The 24,233-nt window shown below is 35.4% G+C and overlaps 4 protein-coding genes across 7 annotated transcripts in view; 3 read left to right on the forward strand and 1 right to left on the reverse strand.

Annotated features, from left to right (window-relative positions):
- The window catches only part of LOC120136728 (3-methyl-2-oxobutanoate hydroxymethyltransferase 1, mitochondrial-like), a 28,679-nt gene extending 14,554 nt beyond the window's left edge, over positions 1-14,125 (forward strand). The window contains exons 3-7 of one of the 2 annotated variants that reach the window (XM_039152688.1): positions 11,462-11,881; positions 12,577-12,783; positions 12,863-13,009; positions 13,629-13,682; positions 13,770-14,125. In XM_039152688.1, the coding sequence (XP_039008619.1) occupies positions 11,477-11,881; positions 12,577-12,783; positions 12,863-13,009; positions 13,629-13,682; positions 13,770-14,042 (1,086 nt within the window). In that variant the 5' untranslated portion in view covers positions 11,462-11,476 and the 3' untranslated portion in view covers positions 14,043-14,125. Of the gene's footprint in view, positions 1-11,392; positions 11,882-12,576; positions 12,784-12,862; positions 13,010-13,628; positions 13,683-13,769 lie in introns of those variants that run through there. The other variant, XM_039152689.1, reaches the window with a different exon arrangement.
- Positions 1,539-3,905, forward strand: LOC120136729 (LIM domain-containing protein PLIM2b-like). 2 transcript variants are annotated; one of them, XM_039152690.1, is made up of 5 exons: positions 1,539-1,713; positions 2,321-2,420; positions 3,056-3,078; positions 3,195-3,284; positions 3,639-3,905. In XM_039152690.1, exons 1-5 carry the CDS (start codon positions 1,579-1,581, stop codon positions 3,879-3,881), a joined length of 591 nt encoding a protein of 196 aa, XP_039008621.1. In that variant the 5' UTR covers positions 1,539-1,578; the 3' UTR covers positions 3,882-3,905. The 2 variants fall into 2 exon arrangements, with proteins under 2 accessions (XP_039008621.1, XP_039008622.1); XM_039152691.1 differs by having other exon boundaries at positions 3,201-3,284.
- Positions 5,252-7,097, forward strand: LOC120136727. Its single transcript, XM_039152687.1, has 2 exons — positions 5,252-6,508; positions 6,581-7,097. The coding sequence occupies exons 1-2, from the start codon at positions 5,255-5,257 to the stop codon at positions 6,830-6,832; spliced, it is 1,506 nt and encodes a 501-aa protein (XP_039008618.1). The 5' UTR covers positions 5,252-5,254; the 3' UTR covers positions 6,833-7,097.
- Positions 14,126-14,982: 857 nt separating the features above from the next.
- On the reverse strand, positions 14,983-19,353 carry LOC120136897 (mechanosensitive ion channel protein 1, mitochondrial-like). 2 transcript variants are annotated; one of them, XM_039152827.1, is made up of 8 exons: positions 19,223-19,353; positions 18,679-18,782; positions 17,890-18,576; positions 17,506-17,783; positions 16,671-16,771; positions 16,217-16,324; positions 15,844-16,065; positions 14,983-15,363 (listed from the first exon to the last, which is right to left on the reverse strand). In XM_039152827.1, the coding sequence occupies exons 2-8, from the start codon at positions 18,705-18,707 to the stop codon at positions 15,247-15,249; spliced, it is 1,542 nt and encodes a 513-aa protein (XP_039008758.1). In that variant the 5' UTR covers positions 18,708-18,782; positions 19,223-19,353; the 3' UTR covers positions 14,983-15,246. The 2 variants fall into 2 exon arrangements, with proteins under 2 accessions (XP_039008758.1, XP_039008757.1); XM_039152826.1 differs by having other exon boundaries at positions 17,890-18,782.
- Between the last annotated feature and the right edge of the window lie 4,880 nt (positions 19,354-24,233).

Raw genomic sequence — 24,233 nt, forward strand, 5'->3', positions numbered from 1 at the left:
GAATTTTATTTATATATATTATTTACAATATAATGTGTTGTTTACCATATAAACCGTCATGAGAAAAAAAAATTCTAATTATTTTGTTCTATTTATAATATCAATATTCAAAATGGAGGAATAATAATCTTATTTTTTAATATAAAACTTTTATCCAAACCCACCAACATGTATCCTAGACAAGAACTTTGTAAATTTGGACCAACTTGGCTCAAATTACTTATATTAGGGATACATGTTGGGATTGTTCAACTTTGAATCCAAATGGCAACCAAAACTTGTAAGTAACACTTGTCTTTGTTGAATAATCGGGTAAAGAAAACGAAAAGAACACAAGAATTTTAACGAGGTTCAACAATATGCTTACGTCCTCGGTGCCCTGGGCGACGCTAGATTTTTCATTCAATATGTTATAGGTTTTGGTTACATCTCCTTTATAATAAATAAAATCTGGTACATATTTACAAAAATAACCCAGTACCGTACTGCGGGCCCAACACACATAATCGTAACCCCCACTATGAGACTTTCTTTGTAAGGACAAATGATGTTATACCTAACAGTCTTAAATGTTATAAACAAATCACTGAATTATTCGATTATTATCAACATATTATTTTATAGTCAAATGTATTATAGACATTAATCTTTTAGTTATAATTGAGTGATCTGATTATTACAATCTATAATTTAAAAGGCTTTGATTATAACTGAAAAGTGAACGTTCGTTTTATTTTCAATTGTAAAGTGAACTATTTATAACAATCGATTAATTGAATGATACGTTCATAATCTTATTAATAAATGAATGACATTTTGTGTATTCATTGTCAATGGGTTAAAAAAAGTCTGAACATATTTTACATTATAATCACCTTAGACTAATCAAGTTTTTTGGGTAAACTATGCATTTAATACTTAAACTATCAGTTTTGGTTCGTTTTAGCACCTAAACTTTTAATTTTCTAAAACAATACATAATGTTTAGTTTTTGTTTCATTTTAGTACCCCCTCCGTTAAAAACTAACCCATTTAGTACCTAAACTATCACTTTTGGTCTGTTTTAGTACCCAAACTTTCAAAAAAAAATCTTCAAAACTTAATGTTCAATTTTGAACGGGTACTAAAATGAAACAAAAACTAAATTTTAGGTATGGTTTTGAAAAAAATGAAAGTTTAGGTACTAAAATTGATATGTTAGGTACTAAACGTGCAATTTACCCTTTTTTTTATACAATTGACCAACAAAACATCATAAACATAGATGAAAAGAGAGAGAAAGATCAGGCTCCATCCATGAACAAATCTAATCTTCTACTATTACCACCAACTCTAAATAGCAAACATTATTCTTTCATTCTTATTCATCCCAAATTTAGCCATGAAGTGGTCAAAGAAACACAAACCTTATTTCTCTCAAATTCAAAATGATTTCATCCACATTTAGGGATAATTAAAAGAGGAACCCTTTTGCAGTATGAGCTAAAACAAAGCAATTTTGCAAATATGTTGTGATTAATTAAGTGATAATTAAAACAAAGCATTTTCAAAAGAGTTTTTTTTTTTGGGTTTAAAGAAATGTCATTCTCAGGAACATTAGACAAATGCAAGGCTTGTGATAAGACTGTTTATGTGGTGGATTTGTTGACTCTTGAAGGAGTTCCATACCATAAGACTTGCTTCAAATGCACCCATTGCAAGGGTAACCTTGTGGTAATTCATGATTCTTTTCTCTTCTTTTCGCCTCTGAAATTTTATTTCGAGTTTTAAATTTTTAGTTTGTTTTTAGATACGAATACATGTTCTATACGGAAATTCTTAATCTTTTCAGTTAAGTTAGGATTCTTGGAGAAACATCGGATACGACTGAGGTGAAGACATAAAATTTTAGAACAAACTACACATTTAATATTCCGACTATCAATTTTATTCTGTTTTAGTCACCTGACTACTATTTTCAAGATCATACATAACGTTACGTTTTTTTGTTTTATTTTGGTCACCCACTGTTAAAAAGTTAACATAATTCCTGAAGTGATTTTTTTTTCAATGATGATGTGACGTTACCTTATGATGAAACTTAAATTTTATCGTTAATTTTTTAACAAATGGTGACCAAAATAAAATAAAAACAAAAAATTAGGCATGTTTTTGAAAAAATAATTGGGTGACCAAAACTGAACAAAAGTGATAGTTGGGATACTAAACGTGTAGTTTAGCCTAATTTTTTTTTTGAAGGGTTGAAATTGAATTATAAATTCTTGAAGGGGTCAATTACCTAAATTTAAATATGTTAATTAATTGTATATTTTTTTTACAGATGAGTAATTATTCCTCCATGGATGGAGTCCTTTATTGCAAAACTCATTTTGAGCAACTTTTCAAGGAATCTGGGAATTACAACAAGAATTTCCAATCAGGTTTGAAGCATTTTGTTCATTTTTTTTTACTTAATTCACAATTTAGCCTTTACGTATATTCAATTTTCACTTTACACCTTAAATTATTTTTGTTTCGTTTTGATTCGTAAAGATTACTCTTGTCTCATTTTACACCCTGAAACATGTGATGTGGCATGAGCTGATTGGCCAGATTCTTCTCGAATGTAAAATGGAAAAATAGATATACTTTAACGTTAAAATGAACAAAAACTTTTAAGGAGCAAAGTAGAAATATATATATAATTGGAGGAGTAATTTGTGAATTAAATTTTTTTGGTCTCTATTTAGCTCCTAAAGCATACCCATTTTTCTATTTTACACACTAGCACAATTTATATCAATATAAACATGACACGTGTCGGATGACAAAAATAAAAACAAAAATTCAATCGTCACGTGACATGACTTGATTGGCCAAATTGTTCTAGGATGCAAAATAAGAAGAAAAAAATTATGCTTTAAGAATCAAAATGAAGAAAAAAAAATTAAGGTGCAAAGGGGAAATGCAAGTATACTTGGAGGACTAATTTATGAATTAAGCTTAATTATAAAGATTGGAGATGATATGATTTTGTTGACACGTTTTTAATTTCTTCTTGTGACCACTTTTGCAGCAAAAGAGAAGCAAAATGACTCGGTACGTACCAAATATTTATTGGATATATATTCATATCTAACATTTAATTTCGAGTAATAAACATATTTTCGATCGTGTTACGTTTATCGGACCGTAAAAATAATAAATATTTACAGAATAAGACTCCCAACAAGTTTTCATCCATGTTCTCTGGTACCCAAGATAAATGTGCTGCTTGCCAGAAGACAGTATACCCATTAGAGAAGGTAAATACAATTTACCATCTTAATTAGTTTGCCTTGTTATAATATTATAATATCATGAAAAAATATAATTTAATTTTCAACTCGTGAGTTTTCGAATCGGTTTGAGCTCAGATTTACACTTCTTGAGTCGATTCGAGTTTGGCCTAGCTCGTTTACAGCCCTAGTAGGTGCAGGTATAGACCTAGGGGGTGGCTGGGGTAGTCATCCTTATAAAAATTTTAGATTATTATATATTTTAAATATTTTTTTGTACTTTATATTAATAATTTATTTCTGTCCATTAGAATTCTATAAGTTAATCTTTCTTAAAATTTAAACATTTTAATATAAAATTTTACGTTGGTCGCTAATCAGGTGTCCATGGAAGGCGAATGTTTCCACAATTCGTGCTTCAAATGTGCTCATGGAGGTTGTCACTTAACACACTCTTCATACGCTGCCTTAAACGGAGTCCTTTACTGTAAACACCATTTTGCTCAGCTCTTCATGGTCAAAGGCAGCTACAACCACGTTCTCGAGGCCGCCAATAAAAAAACCAACTCGAAGGCATCGTCCCAACCCTCCGAAAACGGAGCAGAAGATGCTCCGGTGGCTTAAGAAAATGAAGTAAACGAGTCATAAAAGAAGAAATTATACGACACCGATACGATATCGTTCTCGCAATTTTCTCTCTTTTATTTTTCTTTTGTCTTTCTACTATTATTTTTTCAACACAATTTGATTGAGTGGCAGACAATCTCAGCAACGTTGAATCTATTTTGTTCACATCTTGTATATGTAATTCATAACCATATGTAATGTCAAGAAATACTCTTAAAGTTTGACTAAATAATCATTTTGACCCTTATTCGTTTTTTTTTTAACATTTTGGTCCTATTCCTTCTAAAGAAAATTATTAAACATTATAGAAATATAATTTTTTAAAAGTTGCTAAAACTTGTAAAAAGTAAAAATTCGGATATAGTATTGCAGAGGTAAGGACGACCCTCACGACCCAGTTTACTCCATTCGCAATCGTCAAGATTCAAACCCTTGACCTTACTTAAGGGATCTAGTGGTTCATCCCACTAGATCAATTGGTTGTTGGTACATATTAATCTTTTTAATTAGTAAAGTTAACAACACATTAAGATATGATGAAAATGAAATGGCACTGATAATTGAAGATAATTGTTTAATAAGGATTATTCTTGTATTTTTTTGTTCTCGAAATTAGTGAAAATTCTTTTATCGTGTCCATAAAATTTTTCGAAAGAGTTTTTCACATAAATTTTTCATGTCTATTTTATTGTAGGATCATTATACGTGTCGTCATCTTTTAACACCAACATAAATAACTTATAATAAGCCTTTAACATTGTTCAAAACCTAAACATATGTTTATCGGTTTGAGAATTCAAAGCCTTGGTTGATTATGAATATTTTGTTGATAAATTCAATTGATTATGATTTGGTTTATAGTTTTAATAAAATATTTCAATATTTTATAATTATTTTAATAAATTTTCAATTTTTTTCATAATTTTTATACTTTCAAATAATTTTATAATTCTCAAAATAAATTTTATAATCTTTTAATATTGGTATGTCATGTTTTTATGTATATTTATGAAGCTTTTATATTTTTATGATTAGTTTCTTGTAAATGTGATGGATAATTTAAGGTGGAATCACTTTTATGTCTCCTTTGCTTGCAATGTTAGGTTAGGCATAGAATCAATGGTGGATTAGGCATCAATGGTGGGTTAGGCATAGAATCAATGGTCAAAATAATGGTAGAGGATGGAATCACTTTAGGGTCTCCTTTGCTTGCAATGTTAGGTTAGACATAGAATGAGTGGTGAATTGGGCATCAAGAAGAGGCAAGAGAAGAAAGTAACAAGAAGTTAGAGGGGTTGTGGATGGTTATATATTGCAAGAAGAGGTTGACAACCAATACTGGGGCTATTTTTGCATTCATTGTTTGTTTCATGGAGATTCAGCATGCAATCCATGAGCACCCCTTGTCGCTCCAAGAGGGATTATGGGGATATTGCTCTGCATGTTGGAGGTCCTTATCCGGCTCGGGTTTTGGTTGCCGACAATGTCGAAAGTTTTTTCACAAATCTTGTCTCGATGAGCTCAAACTTGATGAGCACGGCTTTAAACATTTCGCTCATCCTCATCCCTTGAAGCCTGTTGATTTGGAGCAGCAGAAAGATGATGAAGTTGTCTGCTCCATTTGTGAAGAGATACGCTCTTCTTCTTCTACCTACGGGTGCATGGAATGTAAGTTTTTCGTTCATAAAACTTGCCTCACCAGCATTCCACCACGCTTGACCAATCATCTCATCCATCCATGCACTCTTGCACGCACCAGCATTTTTTATTATTTCTCGTGTGATAAATGTCATTCAAACTGGCCCAACGAAACATTTTTCTGCAAGCCATGTGGTTTCTACCTGCATGTCAAATGTGCCATGGATTCTGTTGCAGAATCTGAAGAAGCCAAAGAGATCCGACATGTCAGCCACCCACATCCACTTTCACTCATCCAAAACCATCAACAATATGGAAAAGAACCTAGCTGTGCAGCATGTGCTGAAACCTGTTTACCTCCGACACCAACTTTAAGGTGTATTGAATCATCATGCACCCGCTTCTTCTTACACAAATCATGCGCTGTTAATTTCCCTCATCAACCTCGCCTGTCTTACCATCCCTGTCACCCCAAACACCAACTCACCATTACCTCCCTCCCATACAACGGTCCTACTTGTGGTGCATGTTGTTGGCGCATTGATTCATCCCTCTTTGCATACACCTGCCGTGATGTTCATTGTGGGTTTGGCCTTCACTTGGATTGTGCTAAGCTCTTTCCCACTTTTGAAAGCGATGGCCATCGACACCCTCTAACTCTCTTCGACATAACACCCGGTTTCACTTGTCATCTTTGTGGTGTTAACTGCACCACCTTCGTCCTTCGATGTGTGCCGTGTAATTTCAACATCCATCTGCAGTGTCTTCCCTCAAAACCCAAAACAGTAACCCATAAATCCCATCTCCATCCCTTGATCCATACAAACTCTCCTTTTGAATATGAGTTGAACTCGGAGGAAGACGCTTATAACTCCGACGATGAATTCTACTGTGATGTTTGCGAGGAGAAAAGATTCAAAAGGGATCCGGTTTATTACTGTGCAGACTGTAAATTTATTGCAGAACTTAAGTGCGTCATCGATGAAGTAAGTCTTTTTGTTAGTCTCAATCATTCCTTGGTATAAACAATCTGTACAGAAACAGTTGATATTGATCAGGTGCTGCCGTTGATTCCAAGGAGAGAACCTATTCAACAAGTTGATCCCCGTGATTATGATCGTCTTCATGTTGCTGTCCCCCCCACAGGTAATGCCAACGACGGTGCTTGGGAAATTAGCAAAGCCTTATACAAGATCGAAGAATTAAAACATAAGAAAAGGGAACAAGAAAAGAGTTTGGAACTTACCGTAAGAGATCTACAGGAAACAGAAAATAGGTTTAAGGAGCTTGTAGCCCGTGCTCACAGATGAAAAAGTACATAAAAAATTATTCAGTAGTAAATAATTTAATATCGCTTAAACAGATTTCGAGTTAAAGTTATAATGTATGTAGAAAATTCTCTCTGAGAGACTCACCTACCGAAACCATTCGGATTAATCGAGGCGAAATCCTAGAACGGAATAGACAACAAAAAAGAGAATACAGAAAAATAAACCGATCGGATTCTGGCATAGTAATAAGTTTGGAATTAAGGATTCTCAATTTCATGTTAAAGTTCCATTCAATGTAAATATTATCCTATAAACCTATTTTAAATATATTGATTTGATTATGGGTTTCAATAATTATTGTAATTATTTATAACTGTAATTGTGTTATACTTTTTCTTTTGTAAATGTGTTCTGTATTATTAAATTGCAACACCTACGAAACAAAAACACTCATAAAGCTTCATTAAAAAAACCTCCTTAAAGCCAACGAGTGTTGACACAAGTGGTTGGGATTCAGGAATTTGAGCTTGCAAGTCCAAGTTCGAATCTCATCATCGTCACTCTTGATGGGTAATCTGTAAAGTCATATGTAAATCCCAATTGGGTCTTAGGTATGCTCTTGCCCTAGATTGGGGGAGCTACCTTTGACCTAATTTTTTGTGTACAAAAAAAATAATCCGTTAAAACTTTATATATCTAATAAATTTTAGTCTAATAGTATTTTCGTTCACTTAAAAATAAGTATTCAAATTAAAAATATAAGAATTTATTTAATATTTAACTAAGCATGGGTTGAACTAAAAAAGGATGGCCCCGTACGTGTTCTTAAAATTTTATTTTAACATCTAAACTTCATATAAAATTCTAATTATGAACTTTTTTATAAATCTAAAATAGTTTAAGGATAAATTTGCAATTTAACATTCGTAATTTTTTTTATTCAACGACAGAAGAATGATAATTTTGAAAAAAAAATTAACAGCATTTTAGTCCAAAACGCCGGGAATGTAATAATACCTAAGGGAAGGGGGAATCACATTCCCGGTAATAAGCCCCCAAAATATCACAGTTGGGAATAAATGATTACCTGGGGTTGGAAATGTTTGCAATCCCAACGGGAGAATGACATTTCATTCCCCCGAAAATCCAAGATTATCTGAACCAAACGCCCCCTAAACGTATGAGATTTACTATCGATAGTACACCCAATATTCTCTCTATAAACAAAACGAAAGAAAGCAACAAATTAAGTAATGTTTCATTATCATTTGTGAAACAAAAGTGATTGTGTCGACCATTTATCCTTTATAATTTGGATTGAGAATTATACTGGTAGTCTGTACGGATTGTTCGTGGTGCAGTTATAAGAGATTAAGATTGTGGCGATAGACGATCCCCACGTGCAGATGTGGCACATGGGGGCGCGTGTAGCTATTCTGGTGGCTTAACAAATGAACAAACATGAAAGGAAAATATCTTGTTCGTGTTTGTTTATTTTCATTCGTTAAAATGGTAAACGAACACGAATGAACGAACGTAAAGGAATACAAATGAATTAACATAAACAAATGAACATAAAATTAATTGGATTTATATTTGAGAAAAGTGTTTTTCTTTTCGAATAATTTTAGGATTTATATTCTCCTTAAATGATTTGAGTATTTTTTATTTGGGTTTAAGGCTAAAAGTTATTAGGTCTTAATATTTTAAGCGAATTTTTAGATTGGGCTGAATATAAACGAGGGCATAAATAAATAGGCATGTTATGTCATCGTCTGCTTCCGATGAGTTCCGGAACTTCATGGACGTAAAAAAATGTCAAGAGTGAGGTTTTCGATAAAAGTCAACAACGGTCAAAGTCAACGCCAATCAACGGTCAACTGTTAACGATTAACGATGTCAACATTCAATTGTCAACGATCAACGGCCAATAGTCAACGTCGTTCAATGGTTAATAGTTCGATTGGACATGTGGTTCGGTTCGGTCAGACTGGTATGTGGGTCGTTTTGGGATTTGGGCCAATTTGGATTTTGGGATGGACGGGCCGGGTCGGATCGGATAGGGTCAATAAGTCAGGTTGACCCGCCTCTAGAAGGTCTACAAGGCGATTGACGATCCCCACGTGTAGATGCGGCACATGGGGGCGCGTGTAGCTGTTATAGTGGCTTAACAAATGAACAAACATGAAAGAAAAGTATCTTGTTCGTGTTCGTTTATGTTCATTCTTTAAAATGGTAATGAACACGAATGAACAAACATAAAGGAATACAAATGAATTAATATAAACAAATGAACATAAAATTAATTGGATTTATTTTTTGAGAAAAGTGTTTTTCTTTCTGAATAATTTTAGGATTTGTATTCTCCTTAAATGATTTAAGTATTTTTTTATTTGGGTTTAAGGCTAAAAGTTATTAGGTCTTAATATTTTAAGCGGATTTGTAGATTGGGCTGAATATAAACGAGGGCATAAATAAATAGGCATGTCATGTCGTCGTTTGCTTCCGATGAGTTCCGGAACTTCATGGACGTAAAAAAATGTCAAGAGTGAGGTTTTCGATAAAAGTCAACAACGGTCAAAGTCAACGCTAATCAATGATCAACTGTTAACGATTAACGACGTCAACATTCAATTGTCAACGATCAACACCGTTCAACGGCTAATAGTCAACGTCGTTCAATAGTCAACAGTTCGATTGGATATGTGGTTCGGTTCGGTCAGACTGGTATGTGGGTCGTTTTGGGATTTGGGCTAATTCGAATTTTGGGATGGACGGGTCGGATCGGATAGGGTCAACAAGTCAGGTTGACCCGCCACTAGAAGGTCCACAAGGTGATGGACGATCCCCACGTGCAGAAGTGGCACATGGGGGCGCGTGTAACTGTTCTGGTGGCTTAAAAAATTTACTAAAAATTCTAAAATACATTCTAAGGGGTTTTGAGACACTTACCAAACTCGGTTTCACAACAGTAAATGATGAAGAGTTCAACATCGACTCGTCGAAAAATTGATGTTGCTCACCCTTCTACACTCTCGTCAAAAAGAGAGCTACGATTGAAGGCGAAACGTCGTTTAAAATTTTCCGAAGATAGTTTCTATAAAAGGAAGGTTTGGAAGAGAAAGTGTGTTTGGTTTCCAGAAATAGAAACTTGCTGGTTTGGGAAGCTTTTAACCTTCCAAAATTGGAAAATGACAAAATCATATCATAGGTCCTCCAGCTTAGGTTGCTTCTTGATTTGGACTTGAATTTAATTAAAAATTCATTTTAGTCTCTGAATTTAACCGAATTTTCAATTTAATCCCTGAAATAAAATAAAGAAAATTTTAACCCCGAAATTAGAGTGTGACACTCATAATGAGAAAAGAAAACATCATGTGTTAAAAATATCAAAGGTGCGTTTGAAAAGTCACATAATATTTAGATTTTGGGATAATTACGGATAATTACACAAATATGACATGTTTTCTCGATAATTATAATTTGTGAATTTTCCTTAATTATATAAAATTTAAGGCTCTCAATTACACTTTTCAATTCCTAAGAATAAGGGTGAGAGTTTGTGTAATTATTTAGATGATTATACTATTCAATTGTATAATTAATACTATTTTAGAATTTTAACTTATGTAATTATGTGATTACAATTTTTACTATCAAACATGATACAATAAATTAAGATGTGTCTAGGAATTATAGTTTCTTACAATGTAAGTGGCCAAAATATAATATTTTAGAATTAATGATCAAAAGTGAATAATACTAAAACAAAAGTGATCATTTCTGTAGTTAAATCTTTAATATTTTTTATATGACATAATGATAAAATTAGTCTTTAATGTTTGACAAAATGATTATTTCGATCCTTACTGACTAATGATCAACGCTTCCTACTGATTAGAAAGGTCTATATGGACTGGAATTTCAATATGGACCTACCTAGTCAGCAAGAAGCGTTGATCGTTAGTCAATTAATATTTTTTATCTAGCCATGGAGTATTTTATCCCAAAATAAAACGTTAGGGGTCAAAGTGTTTCAAAAAAGAAATAGAATCCAAAAGGACTATTTTATCAAACGATAAAGACTAATTTTGTCATCATGTCTTTTTATATTAGGTAAACCATATTCGGTATCTAAGCTAATATTTTTTGTTCTGTTTTAGTATCCAAACTTTACTTTTTTTTAAACGATGTCTAACATTTAATTTAGGTTTTATTTTGATATATTGTCGTTATAAAATTAACAATGATGTTGATCCTTCACCCTATGATAATACTATAATATATTGTCATCATTGAAAAAAATCATATCAGTAGTTATGTTAATTTTTTAACGGCGTGTACTACAATAAAACCTAAATTAAACGTTAAACATGATTTGGGAGAAAAATAAAGTTTGAATACTAAAATGGAACAAGAATAATAGTTTAGTATTAAACGTGTAGTTTATCCTTTTGTATTTTTTTATAAGTAATCTTACAAGTCCGAGATGGCGGTGCCAAGTTGGTGGAGAGCAGGTGGCGCCGCCATCATTGGCCACCTTATTTGCAACGTGACTTTACAATTACCAATGTTTTCCAATAAACCACCCTACCCAAATCAATAAATTACAATTTCACCTCCCAATATTTAAACACATTGATCGCTTGTTTCTTTTTCCTCTCTCAAAATACCTACAACAAAATGTCGTTTGTACACAAGTTGTACAAGGCTTCATCGGTCGCCGGAGCCCGCCTTATTCGCCGCCTGAGCAACTTACCCGAAAACACCGTATACGGTGGCCCAAAACCTCAAACGCCCAACCAGAGAATGACCCTTAACCAGCTGAAGCAAAAATACAAGAAAGGTGAGCCGATCACCGTTGTTACAGCCTATGACTATCCATCGGCGGTCCACCTCGACACCGCCGGCATCGATATCTGCCTGGTCGGAGACTCTGCTTCCATGGTCGTTCATGGTCATGACACCACTCTCCCTATCTCACTCGACGAAATGCTCGTCCATTGTCGTGCCGTCGCTCGCGGCGCCACGCGGCCATTACTCGTCGGTGACTTGCCGTTTGGGACCTATGAGACCAGCACAAGTCAGGTATGTACCTCCACGAACCCAAAAAAAAAATTCCCTTGTGCCTCACATTATATTACTTGGTTATCGATGATTAAACATTGTTCGAATGAATTTTCGTGCATTTCAAGCTCCGAATCCTTGTATTCAGATACTGACATATTCAAAATTTGAAGAGAGAATGATCTTATAACAGGAGCGAAAATAGATTATCAAAAAAAAAATCTAAAATATACATAATTTGAAATTTTTAGGAGCGATGGTCAGATCGCTCCCCTTCAGTTCATCCCTACTTGTATTATGTTGTGGTGATGTGATGGAGGTGTTGGAAAATGGGTAAGAATTAGGGATTTAAATTATAATTGGGGTTGCGTTTTCAGTTGCTAGGAATATAATGCATGTTGTTGCGGGTATTGTGGTCATGCAATAACAGTTTCAGATTAGGGTTTGAAATCACGGTCCGAAAACGTGATTTAGTTCGTGAAATAGCAGTTTCGTCGCCGTCCGAGTTACCCTCTACATCCGCAATAGCGTCCGCGACGGCGACAATCAGGGTAAACCCGAAATGACCGAAAAAGTGACCGTGATTTGGAACCTGTTTCAAACAGTACCGCTACTGCTATACAACGGATGCTATTGGGATAACGGACCACTATTTAAATTCCCGGTAAGACTAAGACTGTGATGTTTGATGTAATTCCCATTTGGATTATGAGCAGGCAGTTGATACGGCTGTTAGGGTCTTAAAGGAAGGAAGTATGGATGCTATCAAATTGGAAGGAGGGTCCCCTTCGAGAATCACCGCTGCGAAAGCCATCGTCGAGGCCGGAATCGCGGTTATCGGACACGTTGGACTTACTCCACAGGCAATTAGCGTACTCGGGGGATTCCGGCCTCAAGGCAAAAATGTTGCTAGTGCAGTCAAGGTATCTCCCATTGCCTCTTTTCATTTGGATTACCATTTCGATTGTTTGTGTATGCTTATCTTGAGTTTGGTTTATGCAGGTTGTAGAGACTGCAATGGCTTTGCAGGAAGCCGGATGTTTTTCGGTTGTTATGGAATGTGTTCCGGCTCCCGTGGCTGCCGCAGCCACATCGGCTCTTCGAATTCCCACAATTGGCATTGGAGCTGGTCCTTTTTGCAGTGGACAGGTTAATTTGGCTCTTCGAATTCCCACTTTAGTAGCATGCTATGGACCTCAAGTTTTTTCCTATATATGAATCAATAGCTGAAATTAGACCATGGAAACAGAATCATACGCATGGAGTTCTGGTTCTGTTGTCATGCAGAAAAGCTTAGGTTTATGCAAGATCAGGTTATTTCTGCAAATACGATATGCTCTCGTAAATTTCGTAGAGAAAAGCTTAGGTTTATGCAATATCAGGTTATTTCTGCAAATACGATATGCTCTCGTAAATATAGTAGAGAAAAGCTTGGGTTTGCAGAAACTCAACATCAGTTCCTCCACATTAATTTGAAAAGGTTCCTTATATGTTGCTTCGACTGTTCCTTCTTCTTATCCGACGCTCATATCCTACAGGTATGTGGATATAAACCCCCTAGCATTGAAAAACTTTTGAAGAATCGAGATTCGAGTCTAAGTTCGAGTAGCATAGTTTACAAACTCCTCGGTTGTAGAATATCAGTGATGCTTGTTCATTACCTGTTATGATACATTTGTTTTGAAGAGACTAAAAAGCTTTATTTTCATGTCATGAAGCTGTGTTTGAATAACAATTGCCATTAATTTTGATCGGACCATTGATACAGGTTCTCGTTTACCATGATCTACTCGGAATGCTGCAACACCCGCATCACGCAAAGGTGAGCCGAACTATTTCCCGATCGCAGATTCTTTCCTTTCGTATGAAAGTAGATTTTTCTCTAAAACGTTTGCCCTACATCCTGCAGGTTACTCCGAAGTTCTGCAAGCAGTATGCACGAGTCGGAGATGTCATCAATAGAGCTCTCTTGGAATACAAGGAAGAAGTAGCGAACGGTTCATTCCCTGGTCCTTCGCACACCCCATACAAAATGAATCCCAAGGACGCGGAGGCTTTCATGAAGGAGTTGCAAAAGTTGGGTTTGGACGGCGCAGCATCTGCGGCAACCGAAGCAGCGGCTGAGCCTGAGGAGACGAACATGGATCAACGAGCGGGTGCCGGCGAGTCCCGAAACTACTAAAACAAGACCAGGATTCTTAAGCTTTTACTTCAATCATATTCATTGAGGAGCAAATAATGTCATTGCAGTTCTTGTTACCGCATGCCTTCTCTCTATTTAATTTTTGTTTCCTTTGATCGGACAATTTGTGTCTACATGGCGTTTGTCCGGAATTTAAGAGATTTTAGATCAGAATAAATTTGGGTAAATTACATGTTTGATCATTTTTGTTTAAATTTTATATTTTTTATTAAATTTAAAAAATATAATATTTAATTATTTTTATTTTTATTTAATAAAGATATAATCATCACTTAATTGATGGCAGTTAACCGAGGATGATACAGTAGATTTCTAGAATTAAAAAGGATAAACTACATAAATAGTCATTAATGTTTGAGTAAGCTTTTATGTTCTTCATTGAAGTTTCAAAAATAACAAATTGGCCACTAAAACATCAAATAGATACTTAAATAATAACTTTATATCTAATTTTTTTATCATTTGAAATATTTTATTGTTTCATGTCCAAAAACTTTGTATTGTTAAAACTTTAAAAAAGTATATATATAAATTGGGAAAAAATGAAAAATTAGAAAGCTTTTGAGGTAAATTAAATATAAAATTATTATACAATAACCAGTTGATGTTTTAGTAATCAATTTATTACTTTTGAAATTTTAGTAGGAAACGAAAACTTACACAAACATTAATGATAATTTGTATAACTCACCCTTTTAATTTTATAAATTTATTATACTATATGTCTAACAGTAATTGCCCCTTAATGACCCCGTCAATAACTCGCTAAAAGTCTAACAACAGTTAACCCTTAGTGATTAAATTTTTGTAGTCTCGATTTATTAACGTCTAAGTATTTTCTTCTAAATTCAAACAGTGAGAGGTTGAAGAGGACAAAAACAATATATCTCAATTTCACGATGAACGATAAAAGACGAACTAAGATAATATTACAACTTTGATTTAAGTTTTATCGATAACAACTCATTGAACCAAATGCATTTCACCAAGTCCAAAGCCATTTCTTCAAAAATCCATGTGAAAAATTCACTTTAAACTCAACATGTTCCCGCTCCCTATTTCCATTGTGTTCCATGATTTGTCTCCTAGATGAAAATGGGAAAAAGAAATGGACATTCCACAAACCTTTGATACCTCAGGCGTTGGTCGGGTGATCTCGTAGTTCCTACGGCTGGGACACTGGTCACTGAGTGGGTGTACCTTGGAATGAGGCACTCCCCAATTGAGCACCATGCTTCCGAATAATTTGGACCGATTGCAGAAGAATATCTTGTTGTGCAGAGTACAATTCATCTTTGCTCTATAATTGCATGCCAAACATCAATGGGGATATCAGAAATATGAGTAAAAGCACAAGTGAGACCTGAACTGATGAATTTTAGAAAAGATGCTGCCGAGCACCCGGCATTCCCAACAAAAATCGAAGAGGAAAACAAGTCAAGGTACATTTTCACATCTGTTTTTTGTAGTGTGATTAGGGACAGGAAGGGAGATGGCCAAAGGCAAAGATTACTTATCCATAACCGCCCCGCTCTTAGCATAAATGTTTAAACCATTTGCCTCCAAGGGCGTCGATTACATCCATAGCTACTTCACCCCCATCTTTTGCTAATTAGTAATTTTGAAAGGCAAATGGGGCGTAACAAGTCGAGTTTTTTGGGTCTCTAAATGGGATTAAGTCTTAATATGAAACTCATGAAGAGATTTGGGAAATCGGTAAATGCAGGATCTAACTCAAACGAAATACATCTGAAAGAAGGAACCGAGTATGAGAGATTACCATGTGCCTGAGATTGCATCCAACAGTCAGCTCAGCATAATAACTGTCTACATTAGACAGGAAACAGAAAGGGGCCTCCTTTCCCAAGAAAACTTTCGAGTTTGACCGCAGCATGCTCTTAATGTCATCCGATATCTGGGAAACCTTGTCCAGACTTTCAATTTGCAAGGGAATTTTGGTCACCACTGCACGCCATTGGGCACGTGATTTGTTCACAATAACCTAAACATTTACAAGGTAAACAACCAAGACAGATGGGTTAGGATATGACTAATATAATGTGTCAATAAGCAAATAAGCACTTTCAGTAGTCAGTAGAGTCAACAAGATGCGAAAAAATGATTCTTCTGTTTCTAACAAAAGAAAAACCAACCTGACTGGAAAAGAGTGAGTTCGGAACCAGAACCGGAAATTTCTCGGAGTTGAGTATTGTTGTGTTTGTAAGTCCCATTTCCACCACCTGACCTTCTATAGATCCGGCCTGCAGCAAGAAAATTTACAATTTATTCACACCAAAAATGAAGAAATAACAGAACTAACCATAACATATCAATATCGTATGTGCTAATCACAAATTATCGATACCACAAAAATACATGGCAATTACATTATATGGGAACAGTTCCTAGTAAGTTGGAATCAGATACCTCCAAAAAGGTTGGGAAATATGAACTTCAGCAGATTAAAGATTACGAATTAAAGAAAACAAATCCATCTATTCCAGTGGACTTCCATTATGAAAAACTGATCAGAACCATAAGTATATGTTGAAACAGGAAAATTTCTTTTCCTACACTGAAAGAAAAATCTCAGGTGATTTTTGTTACCTTTATTGTATCACCCAATGAAAAAGGTTTTGAAAATTGCATCGACAATCCACTGAGCAGATTTCCAAGGATGTCCTTGGCAGCAAAAGCAGTAGCCACACCTATAAGAGGATTGAATCAGTTATATGATTATTTCTAAGTCAATAACAAGTTGAATTTATAGTACGTAGAAATATGAAGTTTAGTTTCAAGAAAAGAAACTAGGCATCATCCCATTGTAGCATCAAAACACATAAAATTAGCACCAGTAAATCTTGTGTATTCTTCAAAATCATTCTAAGAATAAAGATTGATAATTAAAAATATCACAAGAAAAATCCTATTTGAGATATAATAGATAAGAGCACTTATGATTTATACCATATAATTTTTAAACAAATCAAAGAATATCCATTGCTACATAAACGTAGCATGGTACAAGCACGTAAAAGCACATTTATGGCAGGATCAGAAATGTTAAAGAATACGTTAAAGAAAGATATTCTAATCTAAATTGTACTTAACAGAATACACATCATTAACAATATACTTAAGTCTAGCCTCTGCTATAAGCTCAGAACAAGCAAAACATTAAAACATGCAGACAAACATACACAGACAGAAATGTAAGAGGGACTATAGCAAGTCAGAAGTATATGACACCAGAAATGTTGCTTTAAATTCAAAACTAGTCAACCATGTCCATGCCAAGAAACCTATTACCATCAAAATATATTTGAAAAAGATGTCAACATTGGCAACATTTTATTTGAAGAAATTCTCTGGCACCACTAAATCTAATTGTCATAAATGAAATGATAAAGATGAGATAATGCATTTAGCAGAAAACACCTACCTCCTATGCCACCAACTGTTAGAATAGATTGCACAGCTACCCCACATGCCTCTGATAAAGCCATTAATCCAATAACAAAAAGGCCAACGGATGAAACTTTGTCCAGAGTTAACAACTTTTCCCTATCAATCCCTGCTAAACTTTGAGTAGCCAGTGCATGAGCAAGCACATTCGTTTTCCAACGATGTAAAAACCAGACAACTGAAAGGATAGCAGCACCCCTCCATGCCTGGGCAAGGAATTCTGATGCAATAGTACTTGGTGCCACCATCATGCCACTACAAGTCAAGGTACCATATTTATCATGCATTGACAAAAACATTGCAGAAACATGTGAATAAAAGGGTGATAAAGAGTGCAATATTAAAATGCAGGGCCACTAACATTTGCGAGAATGCCATGAAGGTAATTAGATATCTGGCTGGGTCTTCCAAAGCTCCCCAAAAACTTTTCTCATATGGAACTTGATCCCCAAGTAAGCTTCCTGATGGTAGGACTGAAGTTTGAATTGCATAATTGTGAAATCTTCTCAAAATCCTGGGCAGGACTACCCAAGCCAATACAGTGCCAGTCAAAGTAAAACCAACTGGAACAACCACATCTTTAAGATACGGATAGGTATTAAGCAACTGTTCAACATGAGGCTTCAGTTCATTAGATGCTTCTTTAGCCTTTTCCCCACTATAACCTACTACATCCATAATACTCTGCCAAGCATCTTTGACTTTATCAACCCAATCACTGCCAACAGAACCACTGTTACTTGCATCTACTCCCTCTCCACCAGAGGCTGCTGAAACTGCAGGGTCCGTGGATTTATCTGCCTTGCTGCTGAAAGACAGAAAACCCGACTGATGTCTCAGCATTGGACTTACTGAAACGAAAGGAAAAACACTCTGGAAACCCAATGTTGATGAGGTCGAGGGTAGTGCAGACATGGGATTCGTTTTGTGGAAACAGGTACCAGCCAAAGGATAAGAAGCTGCAACTTTAATATGGGTATTCCTAAACTTTGCAGTAGATTGAGTTTTTCTTTTGTCATAATAATTATCCACATAAGCAGAAGATGATCTGAAATAGTGATGATCGGCAATTCTTTCATTCGTCATGTACGAATTGTATAGTGGCGACGATGGCGGTTTTAAAGATGAGTACAAGGAATTAGAAAGTGACCTCAGTCTTGAAAGCCTAATGCCAGCCATTATAGCAACTAAGAAAATGAGCGGTACTCACATACTCCAAGAAGTGAAAACCTACCGAATCCTGAGTAGCCAACTGAAACCAGAAACAACTCTCAATTATCAAATCGGAAATTCTCAACAAATAATCAACACATATTAACTCGTAAAAAAAAGCTAAATATAAACAAGTCAATGAAAATTCCACGAGACGATATGTAACAAAAACTAGATCATCGGAATGACATTTAGACACGGCTTAACCAATGCAAGCAATGCGAAACATGAACTAGCCCTAAATCTCTGTTTGGATGTTAAGAAAGCGAAAGAAAAACAGATAAAAACATAAAAAGAAAAGGTAAAATCAAAAGGTCTCCGGTGCAAATTGGTTTAGCTGGTAAGTAATTCAAACTCAGATGCATAACAGGCTTGAAGGTCAAACAGTCGCTCAAAAAGTTTCCGATCAATTCTTTTTTCTTCTACTTTCTCAGCAGCCAAACAAAATGTAAAATCGTTCCGAGGAAATTAATTTGCTAACCTTAAAAGATCGATTCTTGAGGCGAATCGAGCTCTGAGGAAACCTGAATTCTTCGTTTTGCTGGGGAAACAGAAACAAAGTGAACTTGCCAGAGGTACTGTACCGAAAAGGCTATAATACCAGACGGAAACGTGTAGAGTATCCTGTCTGTATAAATTGTTCTTTGTTCGTTTATTCTCTGATGGATCGTCTAGACGATCAACGGTTCAGATGTTATTATAATATTATTGGTTCGATTTAATTTGTAATATCATAAATTTGATTTAAAAAATTTGAAATAAAGTTTCAATTATAAAATTAAATTTGAATTCTTAATAATTAATAGATTAATTTTTAAGTTCAAATCAAATTTACGGTTAAATGATTGAGAATATTTAGAATATATATTATTTTATGAGGTTCCGAAACTCATCGGAAGTTGACGGCGGTAAACAGGCGGTTCTCCTAAGCGTATGGCGATCATCAAAGTAGTCCAGTTGGGGCTTTGACCCGCCGGTTGATATGGCTAGTGACCCACGTAAAGCTCCATCAAAGTAAGCCCTAAACTCCAAATATCGCCGAGGAACCCAACGTAGCCGCCTTTATTAGCGTTGGGGTCGAACCGCTCCGGGCTCATGTAAGCGCAGGTTCCGACGTGGGAATTGCAAGATTCATGCATCTTGCTGACTCCGAAATCGGCGATCTTGACTTGCATCGTCTTGTTCACCAACAGATTGGAAGGCTTGAGGTCTCGATGAGTAATGTTATGGCCATGCAAGTAACTCAATCCTTTTACAATCTGCCTCGTTATATCGGCGACTTCCAGCTCCGACAAACTCCCCTTGCTAGAACAAGAGAATCCAAAGATCCGGCATCCATGTACTCCATTAATATCTCCACATCTCCACAAGTGAGGCGAATCAGTCTTTCGTAGAATATCCATCTCTCTGCAAACCTGCTCACGTCCATTCACGTCGCCGTCGTATACGGTGCCGCCGTATACAATCAACTTATTGTAGATAAAACAGTTGACTTATCATTTATCATCTTAAACTCATCATTCTTTCAAAAATCATCGATTGCGGCTCTCCGACCGAATTATAAAAAGAGATAAACCACCTACAATCCTCATAACTCTCAACCTTAATCAGTTCGATAGGTTAAATTTCATACATAGAAATGGGGTAGTCATTTGCAACCAAGTTCGATGAATAAACTGGAGTTAATGTGAAATTTGATAGAGATAACTCCAAATATATAAGACAACTAATCCAAATCATAATCACTTGATTCCATCAACAAATGCATGATATCATATGTATCCTAAAACTCGGTGTAGATATCAAAATCTGGTATATCCCCAAACACTTTTTCAATATTCATGCAAAATTGTCTCTGCAACATAAGTCCAAAAAGTTACAGTAGTGATACCAAAAAATGATTACATATCTCCAAAATAATTCTATCTCACACTGTTAAATTTCCAAATGGTATACTGTGTAATACCTCATCATGTTTATTGAATAGAAATGTTACAAATATATATACATTTCTAATCTAACTAACTAACAAATAATTAGTTATAACTGCAAGACTGAAATAACAAACTTAACTTCTTAACACTCCCTCTCGAGTTGGTGGGTAGAAAACATCATTTACCCCCAACTTGGATACAAGATATTCATGTTGTTGCACTCCTAAAGCTTTAGTAAAAATGTCTGCTAATTGTTCTGAAGAAGACACAAAATCTGTCTTGATGAGCCCTTCTTGTATTTTCTCCCTTACAAAGTGACAATCAATCTCAATGTGCTTCGTGCTCTCATGATAAACTGGATTTGCAGCAATTTGAAGGGCAGCCTTGTTATCACAGTGTAACCTGACTGGGTATTTTCTTTCTAGTCCAAGCTCATTGGCTAAACCATTTAACCATGTCAACTTTGCTGTTGTAGTCGCCATGCTTCTGTATTCTGCTTCAGCAGATGATCTGCCTATAATATTCTGCTTCTTAGATTTCCATGAAACCAATGAATTTCCAAGCTTAATGCAGAAAACAGAAATAGACCTTCTTGAAATAGGACATGCAGCCCAATCTGAGTCACAATATGCGTTAAGTTCATAACTACTGTTTGAGTCCATCAAAATCCCTTGACCAGGACTCTTTTTTATGTACCTCACTATCCTCAACACAGAACGTAAATGAGACTCCTTAGGCTGTTGCATAAACTGGCTCAAGTAATGTACAACAAAGGTTATATCAGGCCTGGTATGTGTGAGGTAAATGAGTCTTCCAATGAGTCTTTGAAAGACACTTTTATCAACTAACAACTCATCATTTTCATTACTCCCTTTCATGCACAGCTCATCATACTCTGTTGTAGTGAGCTTAACATTTTGCTCAAGAGGAGTTCTTGCAGGTTTTGAACCACTCATTCCTGATTCCTCAATTAATTCAAGAGCATATTTGCGCTGGTTGACTAAGATTCCTTCTTTTGACCTCATAACTTCAAGCCCCAAAAAATACTTCAACTCACCAAGATCTTTCATCTTAAACTTTTTATTCAAAAAACTCTTCAAGTCATTAATCAAATAATCATCATTGGCAGTGATCAACAAGTCATCAACATAAATCAACAATACTACATTCTTCTTATCTTTTCTCATCGTGAACAAAGAATAGTCAAATTTACTCTGTTCATAACCAGCCCCTAAAAGGGCCTCAGTCAACTTTAAATTCCATTGTCTAGATGCTTGTTTCAAGCCATAAAGAGATTTTTGCAGTCTACATACCATTTTCTCCCCCTGACTGCAAAAACCAGGAGGGAGTTCCATATACACCTCCTCAAACAAATCACCTTGTAAAAAAGCATTATACACATCAAGCTGGAACAGAGGCCAATCAAAAACAGAAGCAATGGCAAGGAGAAGACGAACAGTAACCAATTTAACCACTGGTGAGAAAGTATCCATATAATCCACACCCTCTTTCTGACTATATCCTTTGGCCACCAAGCGAGCTTTATATCTTTCTATAGTACCAGCAGCAGTGTATTTAATCCGATAAACCCATTTACAAGCAATGGGAATTTTGCCAGAAGGTAAGGAAACAACTGACCAGGTTTTATTTGTTTCAAGAGCAAGAATTTCATCCTTCATGGCCTGTGCCCATTCAGGGTGTTGAATGGCCTCATGATAAGACTTAGGTTCAACGGAATTTGAAATAAAAGAAACAAAGGATTGAGTACCACAAGGAAGATGATTATAAGAAATAAAATCTGAAATGGGATAAGAAGAGGTGGAAACAGAATTGCAAATAAAATCAGATAACAAATGAGTTTTCTTAGGAATTCTAGTAGATTTTCGAACCGGGACTGGAGCTACTGGAACCACAGGACTTTCTAACTATTGTGATGATTTCCCAACTTTAGTACTGGAAGTAGAAACAGGTGGTGTAGTAGTAACAGGTTGCTGACCAAAAGAAATATCTAAAAACTCAGAATCATGGATAAAAGGAGTAGAAGGAAAAAAATTTGTTTGGACAGGAAAGTGAAAAGGAAACACTTGTTCATGAAAAATAACATCTCTATTGACAAAGAACTTCTTAAAAGTAAGATCAAATAAGAGATAACCTTTTTGAGTGTTTGAATAACCCATGAAAACAGAAGGGAAGGCTCGAGGAGCAAATTTATCAACTGGTTTAGGAACAGTAGCATCGCATAAACAACCAAACACTTTTAGAATGGACATGTCAGGGACTTTGTGATAAAGAAGTTCATAAGGGGTCTTCTATTGTAAAATAGAGGAAGGGAGTCTGTTTATGATGAAGCAGGCTGTTAATACACATTCACCCCAGAATTTAATAGGTACTTTTGACTGAAAACGTAAAGCCCTAGCTACTTCTAAGAGATGTCTATGTTTTCTTTCTGCAACTCCATTTTGTTGTGGAGTTTGAACACATGAACTTTGGTGCAAAATTCTAAGAGAAGAAAAAAATGGAGAGCAATGAGAATTAAAAAATTCTGTACCATTGTCACTTCTAATAATTTTAGTGACAGAAGAAAACTGAGTGGAGGTAAATGAAAGAAACTGATTAAGAAACAAAATAGCATCATTTTTGGCCCTCAAGAGATAAACCCAAGTCATTCTTGTGTAATCATCAACCACAGTCAAGAAATACCTATGACCACTATGAGTAGATATTCTATAAGGACCCCATAAATCGATATGAATTAGTTCAAAAGATAATGAGGATCTAGTAGAACTAAGAGGAAATGGTAACCTAGTTTGTTTTGCTAAAGGACAAACATTGCAAGAATGAACAAAATTTTCATCAAACTTATCAGAAATATAAGAAGAAAGCCTTTTCATAGCAGAAGCAAAAGCATGCCCAAACCTAGCATGCCAAAGACTTGTTTTATTATTAACAGAAAAATCATGTACAGAGTGAGCAGAAGAAATTTCCCCAGTACTAGCTAAAGAATTAGAAATCAAACCAGTAGCTCATTTAGACTCAAAAATGTAAAGGCCATTAAACCTTCTACCAATCCCCTTGATCATGCCATTGCAAAGATCCGGCAAGATACAAATGTCAGGATAAAAGGAAATGATACAGGCATGATCTTTAGCAAGCCGAGAAACAGAGATCAAATTATGAGAAAAGCTTGGAACAAACAATACGTTGGAGAGAACAAGTTCAGAATTTAACCTATGAGACCCTACATGAGTTACAATTTCAGTATGACCATTAGGAAGATGAACAAAACGATGAGCAGAACATAAAACATGAAATTGCAAGCCCTTGAAAACAGATAAAATGTGATCAGTTGCACCAGTATCAATAATCCAACGAACACAGGAATTGCTGGAAGTAGGTAAATTACTAGCAACGGTACCTACAAGATTCACACTGGAATCTGAGGGTGGACTTTTGCTCAGTAACTTCAATATTTGATGGTATTGTTCAGAGGTGAAAGAAGGTACTGCTGAAACAGTGGAGGAAACCACCAAGCCATTCACAGTGTCATTATCAGCAGCGT

The sequence above is a fragment of the Hibiscus syriacus genome, unplaced genomic scaffold (assembly GCF_006381635.1).
Source record: "Hibiscus syriacus cultivar Baekdansim isolate YM2019G1 unplaced genomic scaffold, ASM638163v2 tig00110637_pilon, whole genome shotgun sequence".
Classification (NCBI taxonomy): domain Eukaryota; kingdom Viridiplantae; phylum Streptophyta; class Magnoliopsida; order Malvales; family Malvaceae; genus Hibiscus; species Hibiscus syriacus.

Coding starts and splice junctions, on each gene's coding strand:
- LOC120136729 (XM_039152690.1), top strand. CDS start 1,579: ATGTCATTCTCAGGAACATTAGACAAATGCAAGGCTTGTGATAAGACT. Junction 2,421..3,055: donor CAACAAGAATTTCCAATCAG/GTTTGAAGCATT, acceptor CCACTTTTGCAG/CAAAAGAGAAGCAAAATGAC. Junction 3,079..3,194: donor AAGAGAAGCAAAATGACTCG/GTACGTACCAAA, acceptor AAATATTTACAG/AATAAGACTCCCAACAAGTT.
- LOC120136727 (XM_039152687.1), top strand. CDS start 5,255: ATGGAGATTCAGCATGCAATCCATGAGCACCCCTTGTCGCTCCAAGAG. Junction 6,509..6,580: donor TTAAGTGCGTCATCGATGAA/GTAAGTCTTTTT, acceptor GATATTGATCAG/GTGCTGCCGTTGATTCCAAG.
- LOC120136897 (XM_039152826.1), bottom strand. CDS start 18,707: ATGGCTGGCATTAGGCTTTCAAGACTGAGGTCACTTTCTAATTCCTTG. Junction 17,784..17,889: donor TTCATGGCATTCTCGCAAAT/GTTAGTGGCCCT, acceptor CTTGACTTGTAG/TGGCATGATGGTGGCACCAA. Junction 15,364..15,843: donor GATGCAATCTCAGGCACATG/GTAATCTCTCAT, acceptor ATGCAATTATAG/AGCAAAGATGAATTGTACTC.